The sequence below is a fragment of the Artibeus jamaicensis genome, unplaced genomic scaffold, assembly GCF_021234435.1.
Source record: "Artibeus jamaicensis isolate MK-2021 breed Jamaican fruit bat unplaced genomic scaffold, CSHL_Jam_final contig_1715, whole genome shotgun sequence".
Lineage (NCBI taxonomy): Eukaryota > Metazoa > Chordata > Mammalia > Chiroptera > Phyllostomidae > Artibeus > Artibeus jamaicensis.
In genome coordinates this window covers 511,582-539,464 of record NW_026521335.1, presented here as the reverse complement: position 1 = coordinate 539,464, position 27,883 = coordinate 511,582, and the positions used below count along the sequence as shown (strand labels likewise).

Here is a 27,883-nt window from a genome sequence, read left to right as displayed (position 1 = left end):
GAATCCACGCGCAGGGTTGGACCTAGTGAGTGACCGAGCGAGCGACCAAGCAAGCGACCTCGGGGGAAACAGTGCGAGAGCAGGGCTGTGGGTTGACTGTGGTTGCGCATTTGTGCGTGGATAGACAAGCGAGGGAGTGGGTGATTGGACTGGAATCCAGCGGGTCCCCGTGGCAAGCGGCAGGGACGGCGCCACCATTTCCCTGCTCTGACCCCACCTCCATATACAGCGTCATAACCCAGCGACTCTGAGTGGCCCGGCCCAGGTGAACCACCTAAGGCTCTGCTCCTACCCAGCGGTGCAAAACAGCAGAGGGTGCCGCCATTTCCCTGCTCTAACCACGCCCCCACATATAGCGTCACAACCCAGCGACCTGGGAGTCCAAGGCTCTGTTCCTCACACTTAAAGGGCACAAACAGACCAAAAATGGCTCAAGAAGAGCTCAAAGCCCCGGAACCTATAAATCTAAGCGATGAAGAAATAGCAAAACTCTCAGACGCACAGTTTAAAACACTGGTCATCAGGATCCTCACAGAACTGGTTGATTATAGCCACAAATTAGACAAATATATGAAGGTGAAACTAATTGAAATGAATGGAATTGCACAGGACATCAATAGCAATGAAAAGGAAACTGGGACTCAAATCAATGGAGTGGACCAGAAGAAAGCAAATAATGGCCAAACAGAAAAGAGTCAAGAAGCAAGAATTCAAAGAAATGAGGAGAGTCTTAGGAACCTCCAGGACATCTTTAAACGCTCCAACATCCAAATTATAGGGGTACCAGAGGGGGGAAAGGCACAGCCACCAGTGGAAAACTTATTTGAACAAATAATAAAGGAGAATTTCCCCAATCTGGCAAAGGAAATAGACTTCCAGAAAATCCAGGGAGCTCAGAAAGTCCCAAAGAAGTTGAACCCAAGAAGGAACACACCAAGGCACATCATCATTACATTAGCCAAAATTAAAATGAAGGAGAGAATCCTAGAAGCAGCAAGAGATAAGGAGACAGTCACCTACAAAGAAGTTCCCATCAGACTGTCAGCTGATTTCTCAAAAGAGACCTTACAGGCAAGAAGGGGCTGGAAAGAGGTATTCCAAGTTATGAAATCCAAAGACCTACAACCAAGATTGCTCTATCCAGCAAAACTTTCATTTAGAATGGAAGGACAGATAAAGTGCTTCTCAGATAAGACCAAATTCAAGGAGTTCATCATCACCAAGCCCTTATTATATGAAATATTAAAGGGGCTTATCTAAGAAAAAGAAGTTAAAGAAACATGAACAGTGAAAGGACAACAAACTCACAGTTATTAACAACCACACCTAAAACAAAAGCAAACTAAAAGGACAGCTAGATCAGGAGTGGAAACATAGAAATGAAGATCTCAAGGAGGGTTAGCAACAGGAGAGTGGGAGGAGAAGGGGGGAGAAGGTACAGAAAATAAGTAGCATAGACAGTAGATAGAAAATAGATGGGGGGGCAAGAATAGCATGGGAAATATAGAATCTAAAGGACTGGAGACACATGGTCATAAACTAAAGGGGGGTAATGGTGGGGAGGGGGTAGGGTGGAGGGGAATGAAGGGGGGAATAGAACAACTGTAACGGCATAATCAATAAAAAAATTAAAAAAAAAACAATTATAATGGGAGAAAGGGGAAGGCAGGTAAATATAAGCTAAATCCTTATTTGTCACTTCCAGAAGTTAAAAGATATTTCTTAAATAGGATAAACCAAAAAAAGAACAATATAGGCTTATTATTTAGAAATATGTAGGCAAATGCCAGAAAAAAAATAGCTCATGAGTTAAAAGGAATTGCTTCTAGGAAGTGAGACTAATGGAATCTATTGGGTTGGACAAAAACATCTGTTTAGTTTTTTTCCATAAAATGAAAGACACATTTTTTATTTTCACCAATAACTTCATTGATTTAAATATTTTGAGTATATCATCTATATCCTGCATGATATAATGTTGATTATTCTCAATTAATGTCTTGATTTGATCTCCATGAACTTCAACTGGTCTACCCAACAGTGAAGCATTGTCCAGTGAGAAATCTCCAGCACGAAACTTCGAAAACCACTTCTGACAAGTTCAATCATTCACAGCACCTTTTCCGCCCACTGCACAAATCTTTTGTTTCGTTTCAGTTGTGTTTTTTCTTGAAATAATAGAGCATAATATGCCAAAAATGTTTTTTTTCCCATCTTCAGTATTAAAAAAGGCTATACAGAAATTCACCAAATTTGATAACATTTTTAAAAGATTTTACTTATTGTTCTGGCTGGTATGGTTCAGTGAATTGAGCACCATTCTGTGAACCAAAGGGTCACTGGTTCAATTCCCAGTCAGGGCATATGCCTGGGTTGCTGGCCAGGTCTCCAGTAGGGGGCATATGAGAGGCAACCACACCTGATGTCTCTCTCCCTGTTTTTCTCCTTTCCTTCCCCTCTCTAAAAATAAATGAATAAAATATTTTTTAAAAGATTATTTTTTAAATAATATTTATTTATTTAAAGAGAAATAAATAAAGGGAGGGAGGGAGAAATAAAGAAGAGAGGGAGAAAAACAGGGAGAGAGACATCATGTGTAGTTGTCTCTTGTATGCCTCCTACTGGAGACCTGGCTGGCAACCCAGGCATGTGCCTTGACTGGAAATTGAACCAGTGACCCTTTGGTTCCCAGGCCAGAGCTCAGTCCACTGAGCCACACTTGCCACAGCTGATAACTTTTTAAATAATGCATGGTGATTTGATAACTGTCACAATATAACCTAACGAAATTGTTTTAAATGAAATTAAAGACAAGCCATCTTATGGAAAAAAAGAACGAACTTTTGGCCAACTCAATATTACTCCATGTGCTTTCATGACCATATGTGGTGATTAAAACTTTAAAAAAAGTAAGTACAAAAAGAACAGTTTCAGAAATCATTAGACAAATGTCCAGTTATCGACTTCCCATTCCAAAGGACAAAGAGGGTTCTTAATTTAGTCAATTTACATGAAATTTAGTAACAGAATGTCTCCATCTAGTTTTCTACATATATTTCAGCATAATTTTATACCTTGTAACAGTATCTTGACATACTCCCTTTTAAAATCTGAAGACATAAAGCATAAATCAGGGATGTGTGAGCTTTAACATCAAAGACTCAGGTCTTAATTTAGACTTTACAGTTGCTAGCTCAATTTCGGTACAAGGTAACTAACCCTCTTCAAAAGTAACCTCCTCATCTGTGAACTAGAAATAATAATGCTTATCCTCACAGGGTTAGACAGCACATATAAAGCACTCACTGACATACAGTAAGCAGTTGATATGATAGCTTTAATTACTACTTACATTGGCCACCACTTTTACTTCTTTGTACTGTGCTTCATAGAAAATTCCAGCATTTTCCAGTGCTTCAGTTAGTGAGGGCCCATTTTTCACTTGCTTATCTAATCCATTCACAAATTCCTCCAGCTTGGCACTTGCCTCTTCAAATTCTTTGGAGAACTTCTTCCCACCGGTCTTATCTAAAATAACAAAGGGAAGTATTCATTTCAGGATTTAAAAAAAAAAAGAAAGAGAAAAAGAAAAAGAAAGAAAGAGCACCCTGGCTGGTGTAGCTCAGTGGATTGAATGTGGGCCTGCAAACCAGAGTCATGGTTCGATTCCGAGTCAGGGCACATGCCTGGGTTGCAGGCCAATTCCCAGCCGGGGAACGCGCAAGAGGCAACCATACATTGATATTTCTCTCCCTCTCCCTCTCTCCTTCCCTTCCCCTCTAAAGATAAATAAAAAAATCTTTTAAAAAAGTAAAAAATTTAATCTTCTGAAGTAAACCAGACTCCTCCAGATGATCTGTGAACCTGTTCTTGCTGCCTTAGTGTGTAATATTCTTAGTCTCATAGTTTAACTTTAAAAAAGACTCCTCCAAATCACAAAAAAGATCTGCTTGAGTTAAAAGCAAGACTGCATTATGAAGACATCTGTGATTAAACAAAAGAAAGTGCAACTGAGAGAAAGTTCACTGACTGCTTTTCTTCACAAATTTGGTGCCACACCACTACTTAGGAATAATGAAATAAGGATGGATTCTGTTCCCTTAGACCATTAACTTAAAACCAATTCAGAAAAATAAAGTGAATCTGTGAATCACACTAAAATTCTCTCCTAAAGATCCCTGATACTTTCATATCAGAAGAGTACACACACTTCATTATTTTTGCAACAACAGTGATGTGATCACAAACTGTTACTCTCCTAAGTACACTTTCCCATGACTACTGGAATATGGATTTTAAAATGAAATCAAGTTTTGGCTTTGTCTTTTATCAGCTGTGTAACTTGGGCAAACTACTCATCTCCTTAGGAAGCCTTGGATTTCCCATGTACAAAATGAAGGTTTTTAACATGTTGTGAGGATTAAATTCGATAACATGTAAAATTTAAAGCAGATGCCAAAATGAATATCTAGTAGCCATTTACCCATTATTTCAAAAATATTGATCAAATGCTTATTATGTACCAAGCATTGCTCTGGACACAATGTAGCAGTGAACAAATAAAGGTAATTTTTACCTTCATTAGATTTATGTTCTAATAAATTACTATTATTACTTATAATTTACAATGTAAGGAAAAGAAACTAACCAGATTTACAAGGCATCACAATGATCTTATTAAAGACCACACTCAAACCTGTTCCTCTCCCGTGTGAAACACACCTGTCTATATATAACCTAATACTATGTAAGAAAGCACTAGATGTGGGGAAAATGACAGAACTGATTTCTTTGGGTTTTTTAAACTTATTTTTTTCTCTAGCTTTCTTGACATACAGTCGACATCTAACACTTATGTCAGAAATTTACTTATGAAATGTATATGAATGAAATCACTAGAAACCAGAGTTGGCACAACTCCCATCTACAACATAAAGTTCTCTTCACAGGAGAACCAGTCTCTCCACTTGAAAATGATGAATCTGGAAAGAAAATCTGAGTTATTCTAGTTTAAAGGACGTATGTATTACCTTTTAAGCATTTGAGAGTTTCTGTGCTACACACGTCCACACGCATAGTTGACAGCTGTTTTTCCTTCAATTCTATCTGATCTTCTGAGCGCTTATACAGCAGCAGTTCTTCAATGAGGGCCTGAGACTGAACACACAGCAGAGTCAAATTTCATTTATAAGACCAGTGACTTACTTAACTTTCCCTATTAAAACCTAATAAACCCAAACAGGGAAAAACCTTTCCCATTTCCTCATATTCAGGGATAGCAGTATCAATTCTCACGTTAAAACATTTTTGCCCTGGCTGGTGTAGCTCAGTGGATTGAGCACAGGCCTGTGAACCAGAGGACTGAGGTTCAATTCCCAGTCACGGCACATGCCTGGGTTGCAGGCCAGTTCCCAGCAGGGGATGCATGAGAGGCAGCCATACACTGATATTTCTCTTCCTCTCTCCTTCCCTTCCCCTCTAAAGATAAATAAATAAAATATAAAAAACAACAAAAAAAACCCCAAAAAACATTTTTCAGTCATATAATTTATGACTATAGGGTTATGAATGAAACAAAGTTCCACGAATCATTTTAAAAATTTAATTAGATGAACAGCCTTACTACATCAACTCTATGCAAATTCTAATTTGGTTAGAGGATTCAGTACAGAACTAAGCCTGTAATAGATTTTCTCTAAGAAGGTTATTTCTTCCAGTAGAGAAACGGATAAAACTCCAAGTAATCTGAGTGCAATCTGGATTCCTTTACAACTTAAAAGATAAAATATAACTGATGTACAACCGAATAAAAATGAATCTTATGGACCATACAGAAAACTGTAACACAAAAAGGATGAATAATGCTTTTTGGCATGTTCAACATATTCTGTAACTTACTCGAAATTCAGCAACTATCTTAGACTTGAGAGCGGCTTTTGGATTTGTGGATGCTGTTGGAATTAAACAAAAGGTCATTAAGAATACAGGCAGAAAAAGTTAACTAATATTCAGAAGATGTTTTAGCTCTATATTTAAGGGTATACTTTTAAACTTATGTCAAACATGCACTTAAATAATAATTTCTAGAATAAATAGTGGAATATGAAATTTAAACACTCCCAAAGCATGGTCAATATAAAAACATATTGTTTAGATAGGACTGACCTACTTACCTCCAATAGGCCCTTTAAGTCATAAAGTCCTAGAATTACTGATTTGGAGATACTGAGATACATGAAGTACCTTTCTTCCTAGTCTGACTGGTGTAAGAGGATCTCAATACTTCAAATTAAGAGTGTTCAGGAGCAGGACATCCAATTAATCCTGAGCACTGGCTGAAGAAAATTACTTACAAACATCAACTCTATTCCTATGTATTTAGCTCTGGGTTTCTTTTTCTGCTGACTCAGTTCACAGCAAAAACAGGCAAGGCAAGTTCTAAGTACATTATCACTGTGGTGGAATTTTGGCTGAAATGATGACTCCTGTTGTTTCTAAGCATGCAACTTATGCCCAAAAAGATGTCAGAAGACTCACTTAATCATGATGAAAATCAAAAGCTTGCTTGAGCAAAACCATCCCAAGTGTCTTGATTCACCTCCTAATTCTCACTGTCTTTTACCTTGTTCCCTCCACACCTTCAGGTCTTTCTCAATATTCCTTAGTTTGGCCCACAGCAGCCTATCACATGCAGTATTCCACTCCCTTGGTCTCATGCTGGGTAAACATGATAAACATAGTAGGAGCTCCTGTTAGAGAATGAGCTTCTGGCCAGGATCTGAGGCCCATGTCTAATTTGGTAGAGTGTATGCCCAAATCTGAAGGATTTCATGGCTCCCACAGAAATGCTTCTTAATGCCTAGTCTCCTCTTCAGCTCTGTTGCTTAATGCCAGCTGCCTCTAACTTCATTTATCTTTGAACCTGAGAGTTAGCCTGGGCACTATCAAGTATTTATTTTCTTCTTTTAATCCCCCAACTACTCTTGAATCTTCACTCATTTAAACCCTCTTCCTGCATTTTCTTTGTTTAAAAGTAGTTTTTTGTTTTTGTTTTGTTTTTTTTTTTTAAGAAGTAACTCCATGATGGCTTGTTTTAGTATAAGTCACTGAGAGCCTCCCAGGCCTGGAAAACACAGGCTTGCCCATGGTTTATGCGAAGTACGATGTCAAATGGTCTACATTTTCTTCTGCTCCAAAAAGAGGAGTTAATTTTATATTAGTTGAGATTTTGTTCCTTACTTTGTGATTTCTTCCACTGCTTATTCGGTTGTTTGTTCAGATTTTCTTTCATCTGCTTCTGAGTTTTGAAAGTGGTACCTGGAAAACATTTCAGTTTTTGCAATCTGGCATTATGGGAAGCTGTTCTGTCTGTCCACTTCAGTGTCAAAGTTGTAGCATGAAAAAAGGAAATCCGAGACTGTGTTGTTTCTTTCTTTCCTTTTCTTTCATTTTTATTAAAAAGAAAAATAAATAAAACACCTGCTAGATCTCTAAGAAGCTGTCAAATAAACATGATTTCTATAGTCAATGAAATTACTCATCTTGACAATCAGGTAGGAAGCTTAAAAATACCAGTAAACACAATGAAAGGAAGAATTTAACAGCTTCTTAGAAGATGCTATTTTTAAAGCAAATTTCTAGTCCAATAATGGTCATGTTATCAGATATTACCAGCTTCTATTCCATGGTTTAATTACATGAATCTAACACACAGGCAGTAAATAACTTTTTTAAAAAAACAACAACCAGGTACATAACTTACCATAAATCTAAACCAAAGTAGAGACTAAAGAATGCCAATATATGCTTAATATCAAATACTTATAGTGAAAACTGAAACCTTGTCCAACAATTCTCCAACAGTAAGAGGACAAGGCAGTAGTTATTAAGCATAAAAAGCAAACGGTTTATATGCTCTACATAAAGCAAATGAAGAAAAACAACCAGATGGCCATTGTCACTTAATAGGCTTGACTTTCTTTAGTCAACAGAAACAAAATTCAACCCCCCAAACCAATTCTATTTAAATTTTACTTCAAATTTTTATAAGTACTTAATTTTAAACAAACAAGGCTACATCCGAAATTTTATTTTTCATTATTAGTCAACAGGACCAGGCCTATAAAATAGATATAATATTAAAGACTGAACGGTGACTAGAATTTTCTTTCAGGAGAGAAAAGACACTTACTCAAAGCTTCTCTTAAAGCCATAATCATTTCTTCTGGGTATACATTTCTATCTTCCCAGATTTTAAAGATTCGTTCTATAGACTTAGAGACAGATGGATCCCTGAGGAGAAAAAAAAAGTGAGATAGAAAACAATGTTAACATACCTCAAACTATGAATCTGAAATAAAGCTGTCAGCAAAATTATTTTCCAAATGTTTTTTGATGTTTATTTTTTTTAAAGATTTTACTTATTTAATTTTAGAGAGAGATGAAGGGACTGAGAAATAGAGGAAGAGAAACATCAATGTGTGGTTGCCTCCTGCATGTCCCCAATGGGGACCTGGCCCGCAACCCAGGCATGTGCCCTGACCAGGAATCGAACTGGTGACCCTTCAGATAGCAGGCTGGCTTTGCAATCCACTGACCAGCTGGGACTGATGTTTATTTTAAAACTTTCCCCCCTCAGGCCACAGTGCCTAGGACTAAAATAATCTTAAGTACTCATATTCAACACTTTTTATCAATGACACAGATAATGTTATAAACAACACACTAAACTTTCTGATGGATATGAAGTTGAGAGGGCTACTTAAACGTGCTCACTGATACACTGGAATCTGAAAAGATAGACTGAATCTAGTGAGATAAAATTAATAATGAAGAACCTGGTCCAAAAAGTCAGTTGCACAAGTAGAATAAGACAAGGCTTAGCTATGCTATATACTTTGTTTTTTCTTAAAGGTTTCATTGAAAACATTATGAATCAATCACATTCTGTGACATGTTTTCCAAAAAGCAACTACTTAATACTATAATAATACATATCTATAATGGTGGAGGTAAGAAGTTATCACTTTATTCTGCTTCACAGAGTTTCTGCAAAGACTAGTCATTTTACTTTAGCAAGGCAAGAAAAATATTAAAGTAAAGTGCTTGACAGATAATTACTAGAAGCAAAAATTAAAATATCTAATGTGGAACTGCAGAACAAACAGGAAACAATGCAGGGAAGTTATTCACTACTGTAAAGGAAAGGAAATTGGTTTTATGTGGCCCCAGGAGACAAAATACGGACTGTGGCATTAAGTTATAGGGAAAGAAATTTTCACTCTGCCAGATCTGTTAAAGAACTGAGAACATTCTGACATTCTTAGCAGATATGTCAAAAAACAAAATGAAAAAACAAACAAACAGACAAATAACAACAAAACCCAACTGAAACAAAAACTTAAGCTCTCCCCAAGCAAAACCACCAACCGAATAGGGAGTCTGATGACAAAAAAAACTGAGCTACGTGAACTTTATGGACCCCTTCAACATGAATCCATAATATCATGTGTTGACAAAGAACTTTTCTTTTTGCCTAATAACAGCATGTATAAGAAATAGAATGTTACACTTCTAGAAAATTATATTTTCTAGAGATTTATTAACCAGAATGAAGATTCTACTCTTATTTTTAATGCTGACATCCTTTCTCATTATAAAACACACACACACACACACACACACACACACACACACACACACACACTGTAAGACACACCCCCAACGCCCATTTTGGGAGGAATAACGGTTGTTAATGCTGCTGTTGAGTTCTGTTCAAATTTACACTGGTGAAATATTATGTTAATTATGTTATTAAATATTTTAGCACATTTTTGCTTCAAAAAATTTTCCCTCTCTAAAACCTAGGTGTGTCTTATGGTCTGAAAATATGGTATTATACCCACAGTGGTATACAGTAGGTTTATAGTAGTATTTATTATATTTACAGCATAATATATGTATATAGTATGCAACAGCATATATACAAGTTATAAATTTCATATACTCAAAACACCACAACCTAAGTATATTATATAAGTACTATATGTAAGTAATATATATACTATACAGTACACATATACTATAAATTTATGTATATAGCACTGCAAAAATTATGAAAAGCATAAAGAAACACTCTACTTATTTTCACCGAATGCAGATTTATAGTATACCAATTTCAGCATTACTATCTTCTATTTTTTTCCCCCTATGGATGCTAGTATTGTATTTGAAACCAAATTTATATACTATATATATATATATATATACACACACATATAAAATTGTACATTCTTTTAAAAATATATTTTATTGATTATATCATTACAATTGTCCTATTCCCCCCCTCACTCCCCTCCACCCTGAACACACCTCCCCCACCATTCCCCCCTTTAGTTTATGTCCATGTGTCTCAAGTTATTTAGATTCTGTATTTCCCATGCTATTCTTGCCCTCCCCCATCTATTTTCTACCTACTATCTATGCTACTTATTCTCCATACCTTCTCCCCCCTTCTCCTCCTCCCACTCCCCTGTTGCTAACCCTCCATGTGATCTCCATTTCTATGGTTCTGCTCCTGATCTAGCTGTCCTCTTAGATTGCTTTTGTTTTAGGTGTGGTTGTTAGTAACTGTGAGTTTGCTGTCCTTTCACCGTTCATATTTTTTTATCTTCTTTTTCTTCGATAAGTCCCTTTAACATTTCATATAATAAGAGCTTAGTGATGATGAACTTGAACTCCTTGAACTTGATCTTATTTGAGAAGCACTTTATCTGCCCTTCCATTCTAAATGAAAGCTTTGCTGAATAGAGCAATCTTGGATGTAGGTCTTTGCCCTTCATGACTTAGAATACTTCTTTCCAGCCCCTTCTTGCCCGCAAGGTCTCTTTTGAGAAATCAGCTGACAGTCTGAAGGGAACTCCTTTGTAGGTGACTATCCTCTTTTCTCTTACTGCTTCTAGGATTCTCTCCTTCATTTTAATCATTTTAATCTTGGCTAATGTAATGATGATGTGCCTTGGTATGTTCCTTCTTGGGTCCAACTTCTTTGGGACTCTCTGAGCCTCCTGGATTTCCTGGAAGTCTATTGCCTTTGCCAGATTGGGGAAGTTCTCCTTTATTATTTGTTCAAATAAGTTTTTTACTTGTTGCTCTTCCTTTTCCCCTTCTGGTATCCCTGTAATTCGGATGTTGGGATGTTTAAAGATGTCCTGGAGGTTCCTAAGCCTCTCATTTTTTTTGAATTCTTGTTCCTTCATTCTTTTCTGTTTGGTTGTTTTTTTCTTCCTTTTGGTCCACTCGATTGATTTTAGTCCCAGTTTCCTTCCCATCACTATTGGTTCCCTGTGCATTTCCCTTCATTTCAATTAGTTTAGCCTTCATTTATTCCTCTAATTTGTGACTAAAATCAACCAGTTCTGTGAGCATCCTGATCACCAGTGTTTTGAACTGTGCAACTGATAGGTTGGCTATTCCTGGGTCACTTAGAATTATTGGCTCTGGGGCTTTGAGCTGTTCTTGAGCCATAATGTTTTGGTCTGTTCGTGCCTGTTATGAGGGGCAGAGCCTTAGGTGTTCACCAGGGTGGGGCAAGCCAGGTCGCTGGTTTGTGATGCTGTATGTGGGGGCAGGGTCAGAGAGGGGTAATGGCAGTCCCCTCTCCTGCTTCTTGCAAGCTGCTGGGGCCTGCTAGGTCTGTCTCACTGCTCACTCCTTCATTTGATTTATCTGCGTGCGAATGTGTGACTGAAGTCAGTCAGCTGCACCGCACCCTCACTGGGTTCACCCACTGCCAATCACTGCCGGCACACCTGGGTTGGTCTGGCTGCTTTTTCCTGCGTGACCCTGCTCCAACAGCCACTGGCTCCGCCCCTCTTACCGGTCTGGATGAATGGTTCGTTGCTGTCGGACTTCCGTACAGTTCAATTGTCTGTGATTTGGTTGCGTTTTTGTTACTAAAACTTTGTTGTCTTTAAACTTGGTTGTGCTAGAAGACACAGTGTTTCCACCTATGCCTCCATCTTGGCCAGAAGTCCTATATTCTTTTCATTTAACAAAAGAAGCTTCTCCCAATGTTCTAATCTTTTGTAAATATTACTTTTAATGACTGCACAATACTCTATAATGTGACTGTTTCAAAATTTACCACCTGCCTACTATTGGGTATTAGGTTGTTTCTAGATTTGTTACTACAATTAATGCTGCATGTAGTATCTTATGGTCCAAATTTCTCTCTTTAACAACGTGGAATATTTTCTAAGGGGGTTGTACCAACTTGCATTCGTACCACCAGTGTGAGGATACTGCTCACCACACTTCTGCTATAATGGTTTGTCTGATTTCAATTTATATTTGTAATTTCAATTTAACTATTTCCTCTCTTTTAAAAGTTGTACTATCAAAAATCTAAAATATACTGAAAAGTAGAATTTCCTGAATTCAAAAATTATCAAGATTTGTCACATTTTCTCCACTTATCACTCTTCTCTGTTGAGGTATTTAATTAACTAGTTAATTCTCACCCAAGGACTTTTTTTTCATTGCTTTTAGAAAGAGGATGGGGGTTGGCGGGCAACATCAATGTGAGAAACATCAACTGGCTGCCCCTCGTAGGCTCCCAGACCAGGAATCAACCTGCAGCTTAGGTACTCACGTGTGCCCTGATAGGGAACCAAACCCACAGCCTTCTGTACAGGAAGATGCTCCAAAAAACTGAGCCATACTGGCCACAGCTGAAGTATTACTTTAAAGCAAATCCCAGTTATTGTGTCATTTTACCTCTACTTTTAAAAAATCCTAACATTTTGTTATATAACCACTGTGCTACCATGCTTAATAAAATTAACAATAACTCCTTGGCATCATTTACATTTATTCTATAATCTGATTTCTCTGAATGTTTAAAAAATGTCCTAACAAAGATATTTAAAATTATAACTTAGTTTCTTAACATTCGGTTGCATAATTCATTTAAAATCTCTTGGGATATAGGATATAAAGTCAAGTTCTAAACAGATTTCCTATTAATTGCTCCAGTATCATTTCTCTTTTCTAGACTGACTGACTTACTGTGCTTCCTCTAGCATGTATGTAATGATCTTTTCTTAGCTGCAAATTCTATTACATTGATCCATTTTTACACTACACTATATTATCTTCAAAACAGCTTACTTCCCCTCATTACAACTGTATTTCAAAACATTTCCTAGTTGTATTATCACTTATTTTTCCAGAGTAAATTTAATGTTACGTTCTAAAATACAAGAAATTTGACATTTTTAATTTGAATTTGGAAAGTATTATTTTTCTATTAACACCTATGATTTATACAAAATTCTTTATTGTAGCAAAGCATTAATCTTTATAAATTTATGTTCAACACTCTCAAATACAATTTATTAATAAAGGTTTCATGTAAAGGCTCTTCTGTTAAGGCCACTATTAGGTACTTCATTTATTTTACAGCCAGCATGACTCACCCTCCCTTTTACTGCTAAGGCCCCAGAGTAAAACTGATTCAGAAGTTTGTTAACTACCAGAAATGTAGGAAATTTCCCCCATCTTTTCTAACACTGTTTATTTTCTGGTTTTGTTTTGAAATTACAGTTATCCTAAGTAGATGTGCTTTGGCTGCTTTTGAAACGGTTTTGTTTTGTAATTTCATTACAATGACCAGGTTTGGATTTTTTTTTTATTTATTCACTTTGTTTATGCTGTGCTTCCTACAACTACAGATTCATGTTTTTAATCAATTCTAGAGTTTTCAAACATTACCTATTCAAAAGAACTCAGAGGTTCTGTCCTCCAGGATTCTAATTTGATGGTAAGGAGACCTCTCATTTTTATCTTCACTTTGCCCACCTCTACTGTTGAAATTCTGATTTCTTCAGAATTATTTTCTAATTTAATCTCTTTTTCCTTTCTAGAATTCCTATTGGCTTTTCTCCAAATCTGTCCATTGTGCATTTTATTTCATTTAACCTTTCTTTAACACTTCTTACATGGTTGTTTTACACTGTCTGATGATTCTAATATCCGAAGCTCATTACTAGGAGTAAGGGGGGTTTAAATCTGCTGATTTTCCCTCATGGTGGTTTGTTTCTCAATGTGTTTAATTTCTGCAGCACATATTTGTTGATCTTAATCTATGGGATTTCTGGTGGTCTAAGCAGGAAATGTATTCCTTGAGAGAAAATCTAAATTGGAAGCCCAGGAGAGCTTACGACTTAAGACTACTTTATTCCCTCTCCAGTCTAGCTGCCCACATTGCATGGTACTACTGACATAGGTACATAGGTTAGTGTCAGCTCTGACATTTTAATGTCTACTGTTGCTGGTTCAGCTACTTTGTAAAGAATGTAACTGTGGCCCTGGCTGCTGTGCTTCAGTGGATTGAGTGTCAGTCTGTGAACCAAAGGTTTGCCTATTCGATTCCGAGTCAGGGCACATGCCCTGGGTTGCAGGCCAGGTCCTCAGTAGGGGGCACATGAGTGCAACCATACATTGATGTTTCCCTCTCTTTCTCCCTGCTTCCCTTTGTCAGTAAATAAATAAATAAATAAATAAATAAATAAATATCTTTAAAAAAAAGTAAATGTGTTATTTTAAAGAACCTTTTAGAATAGATAATTGGTCATTCAGCCAGAAATTGTATGTTTTTTTCAAATAGATTTAGAACTTATTCATGGCAGAGATTGTAATTTATTCATTGGTGTTTCTCTGACACCTACAGGGGCTCTCTAAATAGTAACTAAATGCCTGAAAACTGGATTTTGTCATATTCAAACCAAAGTATTCACTATGAAGTCCCGATAGCTATTCAGCAAAGTCCTCAAGTAAAATATACAGAAAAAACAGCAACTGCAAAGAAAACATACAAATAAAACTAGGATATAATATAATTAAAATAGTACTAAATGAGGAACCTAGAGGTTTTACTTCTGGCTCTCCTAGAAAGTTTTTTGGGAGACAGGTTTCCTCATTTGTAAAATGATTTTTAGTATATAATTTGTTAGTGCTAAAATTCTTACCTAGATTTATTCTTTTTTAAAAAAAGATTTTTTATTTATATATTTTTAGAGAGGGGAATGGAGGGAGGAACAGAGGAAGAGAAACATCAATGTGTGGTTGCCACTTGAGTGCCCTCCTACTGGAGACCTGGCCTGCAACCCAGGCATGTGCCCTGATTGGGAATCGAACCGGCAACCCTTTGGTTTGCAGTCCAGTGCTCAATCCACTGAGCTACACCAACCAGGGCGATTTATTCTTTATCTATACAAACACGGAGCTCTCAGACTTCTACAATTCAACCATCTCTTGTATTCAGGAATCCAGAGTAGCAGCTCTATTTACCTTGCTATTTTAGACCTCTGTTTCGGCCATTACCAATCACCACCTCAATTTGTTGTAGATAGTACAATCATTACTACATATAACATAAAACAATTACTTAAAAACTCTGTTGTTTGAGTTTTAAGTTAACAAAAATTGGCTGATCTTGCAGAACTGCGAAGGTGTTCAACAGCACCCCCACCCCAAGGTTTATTAAAACAGCAAGGTATCAACAAATTACTTCAAAGCATAAAGTTGATGAAGAGCACAAGAGGAGATGCCCAGGTATCATAATAAAAATAAACAGAATGAAACAGCATAGTCTTGTGCTTCAATCAGGGAAGTATATTTTCTTTATCGCAATCTTATTTCTGGAACATCATTAAAATAATGTGCTATATCTCGCAAGTTCTTAGTATTAGGTTGACCAAAAAGTTTGTTTGATTTTTCCGTAAGATGGCTCTAGTAGTGCCAAGTTATCTACAACTTCATCTGAAACAATTTTGTTAGATTGTATTGTGATAGCTGTCAAATCAGTGTGCATTAAAAAAACTTATCAAAATTGGTAAATTTTTGTGTAGCCATTTTAATATTGAAGATGGAAGAAAACATGCAACATTTTCAGCATATTATGCTTCAGTATTTCAAGAAAGGTAAAAATTCAAATGAAATGCAAAAAAAAGATTTGTGCAGTATATGGAGAAGGTGCTGTGACTGATCAAATAATGTCGAAAGTGATTTGTGAATTTTAATGCTAGAGATTTCTCACTGAACGATGCTCCACAGTCAGGCAGACCAGTTGAAGTTGATGGAGATCAGATCAAGACATTAATTGAGAACATTAACATTATATCACATGGGAGAGAGCCGACATACTCAAAATATCCAAATCAATATTGGTGAAAATGAAATGCGTGTGTTTTACTTTACAGAAAAAACTAAAGACTTTCTGGCTAACCTAATAACTTGCTGACTGACCGAAAGACTAAGTAATGGGTCAACTCAAAGAGGAGGCAGTCATACTTTAAAAAAAAACAAACAAACAGAAATTAGAGTGGAGATAGATTTCATCTCAAATCTTGCTCTTTATATCTACTAAAATAATTCATATTTTATGACTTATCTTTTTATTTGCTTAAAACAAGCATCTTCCCTAGTGTGTCACTTGTTTCAAGCTTCATATTTTAACATTTTAAAGCTTTGTTTAATACACCCAAGTAATTCATTTGCAATATATATCTGGGTTGTTTCCACATTTTTATTACCACAGATACTATTGTTATAAAAATTATCTTTTATTGATCTTGCTGTACATGTGCAAAAGTTTCTCAGGGTTTTGTAAAGACTAGGGGTGGAATCACAAGATCGTAGGGTGTACATAATACGTTTTTATTTTATTTTAATTTTTTAGACAGAGAAGAAGGGAAGAAAGAAAGGAAGAGAAATATCCATGTGTGGTTGCCTTTTGCACACCCTGTACTGTGGACCTGGCCTGCAACCCAGCCATGTGCCCTGACTGGAATTGAACCAGTGACCCTTTGGTTCACAGGACTGCGCTCAATCCACAGAGCCACACCAGCCAGGATGATAATAAACTTTTTAAAAGGTGGCTGGTTTTATACCAATGAACCCTCAAATCAACAGTACATGAGAGCTCCCACTGTGCCACTATGCTGCTAATTTTGGTACTAGTGAACTTTAAAATTGTATGCCCTTCCTGGTAGGTATGTGTGCCAGTTATTAATTTATTGCCTCTCTGCTCTAAAACACTCTTCTTGGTCGATACTGGAGCCATAATGTAAACTGTTTCCCCTTGGCTCATTGTTAGTCTCTGCCAACAGAGGGCCCTAGAGGGACACTGAGAGGCTGGAAGTGGCTGTAGACATTCTTTTGGTGTTCCCTTCTAAAGTGGATGGGCAAGCATACAGACATCTTGGCAATGTTTTAGCACGGCAGAAGGTTGCTCCTGCATTTCTCCACCCTGTTTCTTAGCAACTACAGTGGCATGTGCCTGTAGCAATTCACTCTTTCCTTGGGTAAGAGTCTCAGCTGGGAGTAGAGGGGTCCTCCTTATTCACTTTTCCCTTTAGTCCAGGTGTAGTCCCATCATACCTCAGAATTCTTTTACTCTTTTTAGTAGTTAGCTCCTTTTTACCTACTAAACAATTCTTTATATTGCACTTTCATTGCTTAAATTACAGGTGTGTGGTTTCTCTCTCCTGATTGGAACTTGACTTATATGTAATCATATATTTCAGTTCTAAGGCTATTATGACATATATCACAACAGACTGAATGCAGAAGCATCTAAGAATTTTGCTGTTTTACTATTAAGCCACATATCAGAAATCTGCAAGAATGCAAAGATACTACTCTCTCCATTTTTATTATTTGCATTTATTGCTTTAAAAGTGATTAACAAATATTTAGCTACGGCTGGTGTGGCCCAGTGGATTGAGTACCGGCCTGTAAAGCAACAGTTAGATTCCCAGTCAGGGCACATGCCTGGGTTGTAGGACAGGCCCCCAGCAAGGGGCACTCGAGAGGTAACCACACACTAATGTTTCTCTCCCTTCTTTCCCCTCTCTAAAAACATAAATAAAATCTTTAAAAAAAAATAAAAGTGATTAATAAATATTTAAACAATTTCTAGTATGATAAGTACCAGGTAAACTTAATTTTTTTGGTCTTTTTCTTCTTATTTTATCATTCCTTATGGTCCCATTATTGGCTGCACTGCAAATATCTCCTCTCACTCTGGCTTGTTCTTCATTTTCTTCCTCTGGAACACCTCTCAAATCTACTTTTCTTTTTTCTTCTTCACATACAGAACTTCTCCACACACCACTTTTTCCTACCTTTTCACCTCTAAAACTTTGCTGGTATCAAAATATGATAGCTAATCAGGGTTAAGTCTATAACATAGCACAGCACACATTAAGCTTGAGATACTTGGCAGGTAAACCACGTAAGAACAGGACAAAACCTCCATTCCACGTGTCAAGTTTAGAATCAGGTGTTCCCAGTCCCTATCTGGTGACTGCACAATGGTATCATAGGCAGCAGAAGCAACAGGCAGTTGCTTCGGAGGACAGTGAACACTATGATCTGGAAGCATGTATGCTGTTACCTAGTGTCATGTACCACCCCACCTTTCTCTAAGGTGGTCTCATGGTTCTAGAATATCAGATCTAGCTGATACAAAATGAAGACAGACAACACAACATCTATTCTGTGGAGATATCCTAACTCCTACTATGCATGCATTGTGATTTTAAACACAATTTGTCCTAAAAACTTGCACCATCATTATGGCTTTTCGGGCTGGATGATCCAACAATCTTGCACTTGGTTGTTGCTTCTTTTGGTGTACAGCTAGCATCAAAGCCAAGCCAGACAGCAACTAATGGCTGTAGAAATCTCAAGTGCAATTTTCCCCCATAATATGGGAAATATTTTAAGTCTCTAATTGCACTGGAAGGAAAAGCTGACAGTTACGTTTTCACCCTTAAAATTACTAAAGCATTCTTTCCTTAGTTTTCCTTGAGGCTGTAATCAAATTCTTCTGTTCATTTTCAGAAGAATACAAGGCTGTCCACTGGAGTAGCCAAAGCCAGAATTATTTACTTCGCTCCACATTTGACATAAGGTAACAGGAAACTAGCATGCAACATAAATTGGACCCTTCAAAAAGTACTCCATCAGGACAGACTGTGAGATTCTTCTGTTCACCTAAATCATATGACTTCAGCAACTTCTTAAGGTCTTCAATGTACCTTTTATAGGACTCTAAATCAATATTTCAACACTGACACTGGTTTTAGAAAAACTGTAGTCCTGGACTAGAAATCTGGACACAATATTTTGGAATCTCATCGTTCTGAAGCACAGTCCAGATTGTGAATATCAAGAGTGCAGCCAAGAACCCATAAAGGACTTGGTAGAAGAAGAGCAAAATCAAACCCCAGCCCTTGGCAGTGCACCCCAGCAACACTCCAGTGGTAGGGTTGTCAAAGAGCTTCTAGTCAGCCAGGCTATGGGCAAAGGGCTTCTGGTTTTCTTTGTCATGGTATGTGCACCCCATGGCGAAGGGAAGAGAAGGTGGAAGCTGGGAGGAGCTCACGTAACACAGCTGGCAAACAAATTGATGAGGGCAGAAGGTGGGAGAGTCAAGGACACCCACTCAATGCCATGCACTCAAGCCAACTGCTTTGTTTCTTCACTCTTTATGGTGTCCACTGATAAATGGAAAGTCTTTGGTTTTCTCATTTTTGTTTTAATTTTAAGATTTTTAAATTTACTTACTTACTTTTAGAGGGAAGAAGGAAAAGAGAAAGGCAGAAACATCAGTGTGCAAGAGATACATTAATTGGTTGCCTCTTACATGCTCAAAACTAGGGGCCTGGCCTGCAACCCAGGCATGTGCCCTGACTGGGAATTGAACCTGAAACTTTCAGTTCTCAGGTCAGCCCTCAATCCACACCAGCCAGGGCAAGGTCTTTGTTTTAATGCAGCTGAATTTAGCAATCTTATGAAGTCAGGTCATGAGACATTCTATATTGTCTTCAAAAAGATTTATCATTCTTTTATGGTTATGTAATTAATTCCAAAGTAAATGGAATTTTTGTGTATGGTGAGAGTGAAATTTAATTTTTTCTATATAAATAAACAATTGCCCCAGTATTATTTATGAAAAAGTTCTTTTCCCACTACCCATAGTTTCATACACAAATCAAGTATTCATATACACTGGTCTGTTTCTAGACTGAATTTTGGCTATCTCTGGGCCAATACCACACCCCTTTTAGTAAGTCTTAAAATCTTGTAGAGTGAATCATGCCACTGGTCATTTTCCAAGAGTTTCTCTGCTTTCTCTCTTGAAGGACAGGGAGGAAGGAGCTCAGTGGATTGAGCTTGGCTATGAACCAAAGGGTCGCCAGTTTGATTCCCAGTAAAGGCACATGCCTGGGCTGCAGTGCGGGCCATGTGAGAGGCAATCACACATTGATGTTTCTCTCCCTTCCTCCCTTCCCCTCTCTCTAAATAAATAAAATGTTGGATGGATAAGTAAATAAATAAATAAATAATAAAATTCAGAGTCACTTTGTAAAACACAGGAAAAAACAATCCTACCGAGATCTTAATTAAGACTGCATTGGATTTATAAAATAAGTTTGGGAAGAACTGACATTGTTAAATAGTCTTCCCTATCCACAAATACTTAGGTTTTCTTCAGTGTTTCTCAATTAAATTTTATAATTTTCTCCAGAGATACTATGCGTATTTAAAAAAGATTAATTAATTAATTAATTTTTAGAGAGAGGGGATGAGAAGGAGAAAGAGAGGGAGGGACACATCGATCCTCTCACCCGCATCCTGACCGGAGACAGAACCTGCAACCCACCAAGAACAGAAACAGTGACCCTTAGCTCTTGGGCATGAGACCCAACAGAGCCACACCAGTCAGGGTGAGATATTATGCATCTTTTAAGATTTATTTCTCAGTATACTCTTAGTTGATATTCATTAATCTCAGATTCCACATTTGCAAATTTATCTGCTTTCTAAAATTTATTTGTAAGCCCAAAAGAAACACTTAACGCTTTCGCAATCATTCTTGGTCATGCACAAAGTAGTGAAAATTTTGAGTTGGCCAATGTGCTTGTTCTCAGATGAGGTCAAACAAGGGGATGATGCTCTCTGCTCTCCTTTCAACGATCATACTAGAAACACGCATGCTTTTCACAGTTTATCTACTGCCATATTTCTTTGCATTTTTGTCCTTTTGTTGATAAATCTGCTATTTATGATGGCTTCCAAGCTTAGTACTGAAATTCTGTTTAGTTTTTTAAGCACAAGAAGGCTGTGATGTGCCTTACTAAGAAATTACTTGTACTGAACTTTGTTCAGGTATTATAGTTCTTTTGCTGTGATGTCAATGTTATGGATCAACAATACATTAAAAAATATGTATCTATAATAAGGTATCTTTATACTGAAACACACATAAAGCAAGATTATATATTGATTGGTTGATGAAAATGTGACCAGGGGCTTGTAGGAATCTGTATTTCTCTTAGGAAGAGTGATTCCGTATTCACTAATTTGGTGTTTATGACAACTTTATGGAACATAATTACTGTGAAAAACAAGAATCAACTGTATTTTTTTCCAGTATAAGAAATTAAAATGTTTTCCATCTTCTTACTTTGTTTCTACTCCATAGTTAAAATTTTATTACATTGATTTGAGTCCAACAACACTGCCAAACTTTTTTTTTACTGGTTTTTAGAGAGAGGGAGGGAGGAAGTGGGTCAAGGGAGGGGAAGAAAGGGGGAGAGAGACAGCGTGGGGGTGGGGAGTGGAGAGAAAAAAACATCAATGTGAAAGAAAAACATCAATGTGAGACAGAAACACCAATCAGTTGCCTCCTGTATATGCCCCCAACTGGCGATCAAATCTGCAACCTGGGTATGTGCCCTGACTGGGATTTGAATCCACAACCTTTCTGGTGTATGGGATGACACTCCAACCAACTGAGCCACCCAGAAGGGGCAACTCTCTTAATATCAATAATTTACCTATAATATTTTTTCATTTTCCATGTACACAATCATATTATCTGCAATTAATGGCAATTTGGGGTTTTTCACTTTTCAATCCTTTCATTTATACCTTTTCTTTCTTCTTTTTTTGGGGGTGCTGGTGGTAAAGGAGGGCTTACTACTCTGGGTAGGAACTCCATTACAAAGTTAAACAGAAATGTTACTATTGGGCATCACCCTTGTTTGTTTCCTCTTAGGTAGCAGGTTTTATGTAGGCTTTTATTTTTGGAAGATACGTTTACTGGACTGAGGAATTTCCTTTCTGTTCCTGGCTTGTTTCATCATAAATCAATTTTTTACTTTTTCTGCACCTTTTGGGATCATCATTCAATTTTTCTCTTAATTTTTAAGCACAGTGAATTATGTGAATTTATTTAGAATATTAAACCATACCTCCATTCCTGGGAAAAACCCTACCATACTTTTTGGTTCTGTTAGACTCAGGTTGTTTTTGCATCTATGTTCATCAATAAGATTACTCCACAATTTTCTCATACTCTTTCAGTCCAGTTTTAGTGTCAAGATTATGCTAGTCTCATGAAGATGAATTGAGGAGCATTCTCTCTTTATTTTTTTAATCTCTGAATGAGAGTGTATAGTTTGGAATTACTTCTTCAACATTTGGTGAACTTGCTAGTAAAGGTTCTACATCAGGGACATTCTTTTTTTCATTAAACTTTTTTTAATAGGTCTCAAAAGTCTGTGACAGAGTTTTGATCAAGTTGTTTCCAGTAAAAAAGTACTAATTTTGAAAACAAAAAAGCTTAAAACTGCCTCCCCCTGTACCCACCTACCCTCCTCCATCCCCCTGCTACCCTTACTTAGTTCATGTCCATGGGTTGGACATATAAGGTCTTTGGCTTCTCCATTTCCTATACTGTTCTTAACCTCCCCCTGTCTATTTTGTTATGCTTCTTATTTCCTGTGCCTTTTACCCCTCTCCCCCCCTCACCCTTCCCACTGATAACCCTCCATGTGATCTCCAGTTCTGTGGATCTGTTCCTGTTCTAGTTGTTTGCTTTTGTTCTTCTTTAGGTTCAGTTTTTGATAGGTGTTTGTTGTCATTTTATAGTTCATCATTTTGATCTTCTTTTTCTTAGATAAGTCCCTTTAACATTTCATATAATAAGGGCTTGGTGATGATGAACTCCTTTAACTTGACCTTTTCTTGGAAGCACTTTATCTGCCCTTTCATTCTAAATGACAGCTTTGCTGGATAGAGTAATCTCAGAAGGAGGTGCTTGCCTTTCATGACTTTAAAAACTTCTTTCAAGCATCTTCTTGCCTGAAAGGATTCTTTTGAGTAATCAGCTGACAGTCTCATGGGAACTCCTTTGTATGTAACACTCTACTTTTCTCTTGTTGCTTTTAAGATTCTCTCCTTATCTTTAATCTTGAGTAATTTAATTATGATGGGTCTTGGTGTGTTTCCCTTTGGGTCCAACTTCTTTGGGACTCAGCTTCCTGGACTTCCTGGAAGTCTATTTCCTTTCCCAGATTGGGGAGGTTCTCCTTCATTATTTTTGAAGTAAGTTTTCAATTTCTTGCTCTTCCCCTTCTCCTTCTGGCATTCCTATGATTTGGATGTTGGAATATTTGAAGTTGTCCTAGAGGTTCCTCAGCCTCTCCTCGTATATTTGAATTCTTATTTCTTTAGTCTGTTTCGGCTGAATGCTTATTTCTTTCCTTCTGTTCCAAATGGTTGACTTGAGTCCCGGTTTCCTTCCCTTCACTCATGGTTCCCTGTATACTTTGTTTTACTTTGTATAGCCTCCACTTCCTCTATTTTGCATCTGCACTTATCCATTTCTGTTAAGCATCCTGATTACCAGTGTTTTGAACTCTGAATCTGATAGCTAGCTATCTCCTTGTCACTTAGGTCTTTTTCTGGAGTTTTGACATGTTCTTCCATTTGGTCAATATTACTTAGTAAGAGGCGGGTCCTAAGGTATTTACCACTGGGGGCAACCCACTTGGGTAGATTGTCACACTGTGTGTAGGGGAGGGGTCAGAGAGGGAACAATGCTGCTTGACTGACTCTTTCCCCACTTTCTGTCACTTCCCTTGCTTCCCGCAAGTGAATTATGCCATTTCAGGTGCTCATTCGCAGGTGGGTGGGTTTATGTACGTTCTAGGACCCTTGGGCCTCTCCAGTGAACTCTCCTGTGAGACTGGGAGTTTTTCCCACTGCTGCAACCCCACAGATTTTTACAGCCAGAGGTTTTTGAGTCCAGTTTCCTGTACTGAAACCCTGAGTTATGTGGTCTGTCTTGCTCTCCAGTTATTCCTCCTGGCTTATCCACAGATGAATGTGGGACTGCCAGCTCGGCCAGCAACCCCTCCCCCGCAACCTGGTCCTCAGTCACTGTATCACCGGGAATCCTTTCTACCCTAGCTGCCTGTCTCCACTCCTATCAGTCTGGATGTATGTTTTTTTAACTCCTTGGTTGTCGGACTTCCATGCAATTTGATTTACTGGCAGTTCTGGTTGTTTTTTTGTTTTTAAATTGGTTATCCTTCTTTTGGCTGTGCCAGGAAACAAAGTGTCCTACATACGCCTCCATCTTGGCCAGAACTCCCTAAACATCAGAGCCCTTTTTTTATATTGTCCCTTAGCTTTTATTATTATATATGTAATAATTTTAATAGACTTTTTTTAGAGGCATTAACCAGTCTTTTACTATTAAACTTAAATGGTCAATAGAGACACAGGTTCTGAGACAGTTCTTCCACCACTCATTAAGACTGAGGCAGCAGGTATTAGGAATAATAATTCATTTAGCATTCTGAGCTTTCTGGGTAGACTTGGTAACCTTGCCAGTTCCAGCAGCTTTCTTGTCCACTGCTCTGATGACACCCACAGCAAAGCCCTGACTTGTATCTTGAGCAGCAAAACAACAACAAAAAAGCCCAGAGAAGCTCTTAACATATATGGGCTTTGCTGGGAACAACATTAACTATTTCAAGTGTTTCAGGCCATGTTCCAGCTTAGCAGAATGGTGATCAATCTTCTCCTGCTCAGTGACCTTGCAAGCCATCTGAGCTGTGTGACTATCCAGCATAGGTGCATAGCCAGCACTGATTTGGCCTGGATGGTTCAAAATAATAGCCTGAGCCTTGATAAATATCTTTGATAGACACGTCCTTGACACTGAAAATCGCACTGTCACCAGGAAGAGCTTCACTCAAAACTTCAGCTTCATGTGCATTTCAACAAATACTACTTTAGCTCTAACAGTGACCACAGCAAAAGTGTCCCCCATGCTGGGTTTGAGGACACCGGTCTGTGCTCAGCTAAGAGTAACAGTATTGGTACTATAGACATCCTAAAGTGGCAGACACAAAGGCTTTTCAATTAGATAAGTTGGTAACGCAATGCAATCCAGAGCTTCAAGCAGGGTGGTTCCACTGGCACTGCCATATTCACAGGTGACTTTCGATTCCTTGAATGAAGGCAAGTTTACACTTGGCTCTAGCACCATTCCAACCAGAAATTGGCACAAATGCTACTGTGTCAGGTGTGTAGCCAATTTTCTTAATGTAGGTGCTGACTTCCTTAACGATTGCCTTGAATCTCTTCTTGCTGAAGGGTGGTTCAATTGAAGCCATTCTGTTAATGTCAGTGTCAATAAATAATTGTTTCACACCCAGTGTGTAAGCCAGGAAGGCATGCTCATGGGTCTGCCCATGCTTGGAGATAGATTCTTCAAATTCGCCAATAAAAGCAGAAACAACTGAGATAGCAGTTAGCTTGAAATGTGTGTATGATCATCTTTTTTGATTAAGTTTCTGTGTCTTTGAGCATTGCTGACAATCAGATTTCCCCAGGGACCTTGCCATCTCAACTCCCTCCTTGTCAAATTTTTCAATGGCTTTGGTCAATCTCATCATATTTGTAGATCAGATGGCCAGAAGTGGCAGACTTGGGTACAACGATGACAATGTTTGCATGAGTCTTTTCCTTTTCCATTCTGGCTTACCTTTAGTGGTGATTTTCATGACATCTGCGTTCTGGTGGCAAACCCATTACAAAAACGGGGATGTTCATATGGGAAGATTTCTGCCTACTGATTAGAATTTATTCAATGGTTATAGGATTATTAGTTCCTTATTTTTTTCTCAAGCCATGATAGTTACTTGTACTTTTTGAGGAACTTAACCATTTTGTACAAATTTTCATTTATTGGCATAAACCTGTTTGTATTATCTTCTTCTTAGAATCTGCAATAACTGTAATCATATCCACCTTATACATTCCTAATACTGTTTACTGATGCTTTCTCTCTTTTTTCTTAACTAATCTTATCTAAAGTTTATTGATTTTATTATTTTATCAAAGAACCAATGTTTCCTTTGTTGAACCATTCTACTGCATGTTTGTTTGGTCTTGTGGTTATTTTGCCCCCTACCCCCTATTTTCTTTTTATTGTGGTAAAATACACATAACATAAAATTTACCATCTTAACCATTTTTAACTGAACAGTTCTGTGGCAGTAAGCACATTTGTAGTGTTGTGCAACCATCACCACCATCCAACTCCAGAACTTTTCATCCTGCAAAACTGAAACTCTACACCCATTAAACAGTAATTCCCCATTCCTCTCCCTCCCCAGCCTTTGGCAACCATCCTTCTTCTCTCTATGAGTATAACTATTCTGAATACCACCTTGCATGTTACCTTTTAAAAATTTCATTAGTTTCTGCTTTTATTACAACCAACCTTCCCTTTTCGGCTTATTTTGTTCTTTTTTAAAACTCATGAGATACTTAGCTCATTAATTTTTAGAGTTCTTTAATGTTCTTGACACTTTTATTAAGTGCTTCACATATATCAGCTTGTTTAATCCTCACAGCAACTCTAAGATACAAGCTGCATTATTACTTTACAACTGAAAAAACAAAAAAAAAAAAACCAAAAAATAAACAAAAAAACTGTAACCCAGAGAAATTAAATAACTAGTCTAACAATTAGTAGATACAAGATTTGAAACTGATTAGGCAACCTGATTCCAAAGCCTGCATTCTTAACTACTGATCTCCACTGTTTCCCAAGAAAGAAAAGGAAAAAAAATTCACAAGCACTTATATTAAAACATATTGTATGAGTGTCTGGCTAGAGCAACGGTTCATTATTGGTACATGGGACAGCTTGTGACCAAGATAGGAAAGAAGGCTGAGATTTTATTGTAGAGAGCTTTAAATGCCTTCCTTAAAGAGCTTGGATAATGGTACTGCAAGGTTAAAAACAAACGACTCAGGGAAGGCTGAGTGACATGATCTCATTCTTTTTTATTTTTAATGTTTAATTACCTATCTTAGAGTAGTTTATGTCAGTTATTTTATCATCAGTATCCTCATCTGTAAAATGAAGATAATAATCTTTGCCCCAATTATATTAGTTTGATACTCAAAGAAATAATAAGGTTAAAAATAAATTTGTTAACTTGTAAAGTAATAAAAAATACATATTTTACAGCATAAGCAGAGTACTAATTTGGTGACATCAATTTGTTAACAATAGTAGGAGTAATCATCATCATCATCATTGCAGCAGCTTACATTTATTAAGTGTTTATTATATGCTAGTCACTGTTCTAAGTTTTTTTAACGTACTATCAACTCAGTTCCCACATTCTGTGGGATAGGGACTATTACTGACTACATTATACAGAAAAGGAAACTGAGGCTAATTTAAATTGCCTAAAGTTACAGAGCTGGGAGGTGGCAAAACCAGGACTCAAACCCATGTACCTTGGTTCCAGAGCCTATGGCCTTATTAAACCATCGTATCTCAGGACATCAATGTGTACGTAGCCTAAAGTGAATGAAAAGCATATCACTAACTGAGAAACTAGATAGAAGGCTATTATAATAATACAAATATATTAAATGGAGATAATGGAAAATTAAAAGGTGGAGAAAGAGGAAGAAACGGCAGAAGAATAGG

General features: G+C 37.4%; 1 protein-coding gene and 1 pseudogene across 9 annotated transcripts in view; both read right to left on the bottom strand.

The window, feature by feature from the left end:
- Nucleotides 1–27,883, bottom strand: part of RPRD2 (regulation of nuclear pre-mRNA domain containing 2) — a 106,580-nt gene that overhangs the window by 27,199 nt on the left and 51,498 nt on the right. For 6 of the 9 annotated variants that reach the window (XM_053670119.1, XM_053670117.1, XM_037125618.2 and 3 more), the window contains 5 exons: nt 8,192–8,292; nt 7,240–7,317; nt 5,899–5,951; nt 5,031–5,157; nt 3,353–3,528 (listed from right to left, as the gene is read on the bottom strand). In XM_053670119.1, the coding sequence (XP_053526094.1) occupies nt 3,353–3,528; nt 5,031–5,157; nt 5,899–5,951; nt 7,240–7,317; nt 8,192–8,292 (535 nt within the window). The remainder of the gene's footprint in view (nt 1–3,352; nt 3,529–5,030; nt 5,158–5,898; nt 5,952–7,239; nt 7,318–8,191; nt 8,293–27,883) is intronic. The other 3 variants (XM_037125622.2, XM_037125634.2, XM_037125650.2) reach the window with 1 other exon arrangement.
- On the bottom strand, nt 18,341–21,531 carry LOC119034591 (sodium/potassium-transporting ATPase subunit beta-3-like; annotated as a pseudogene).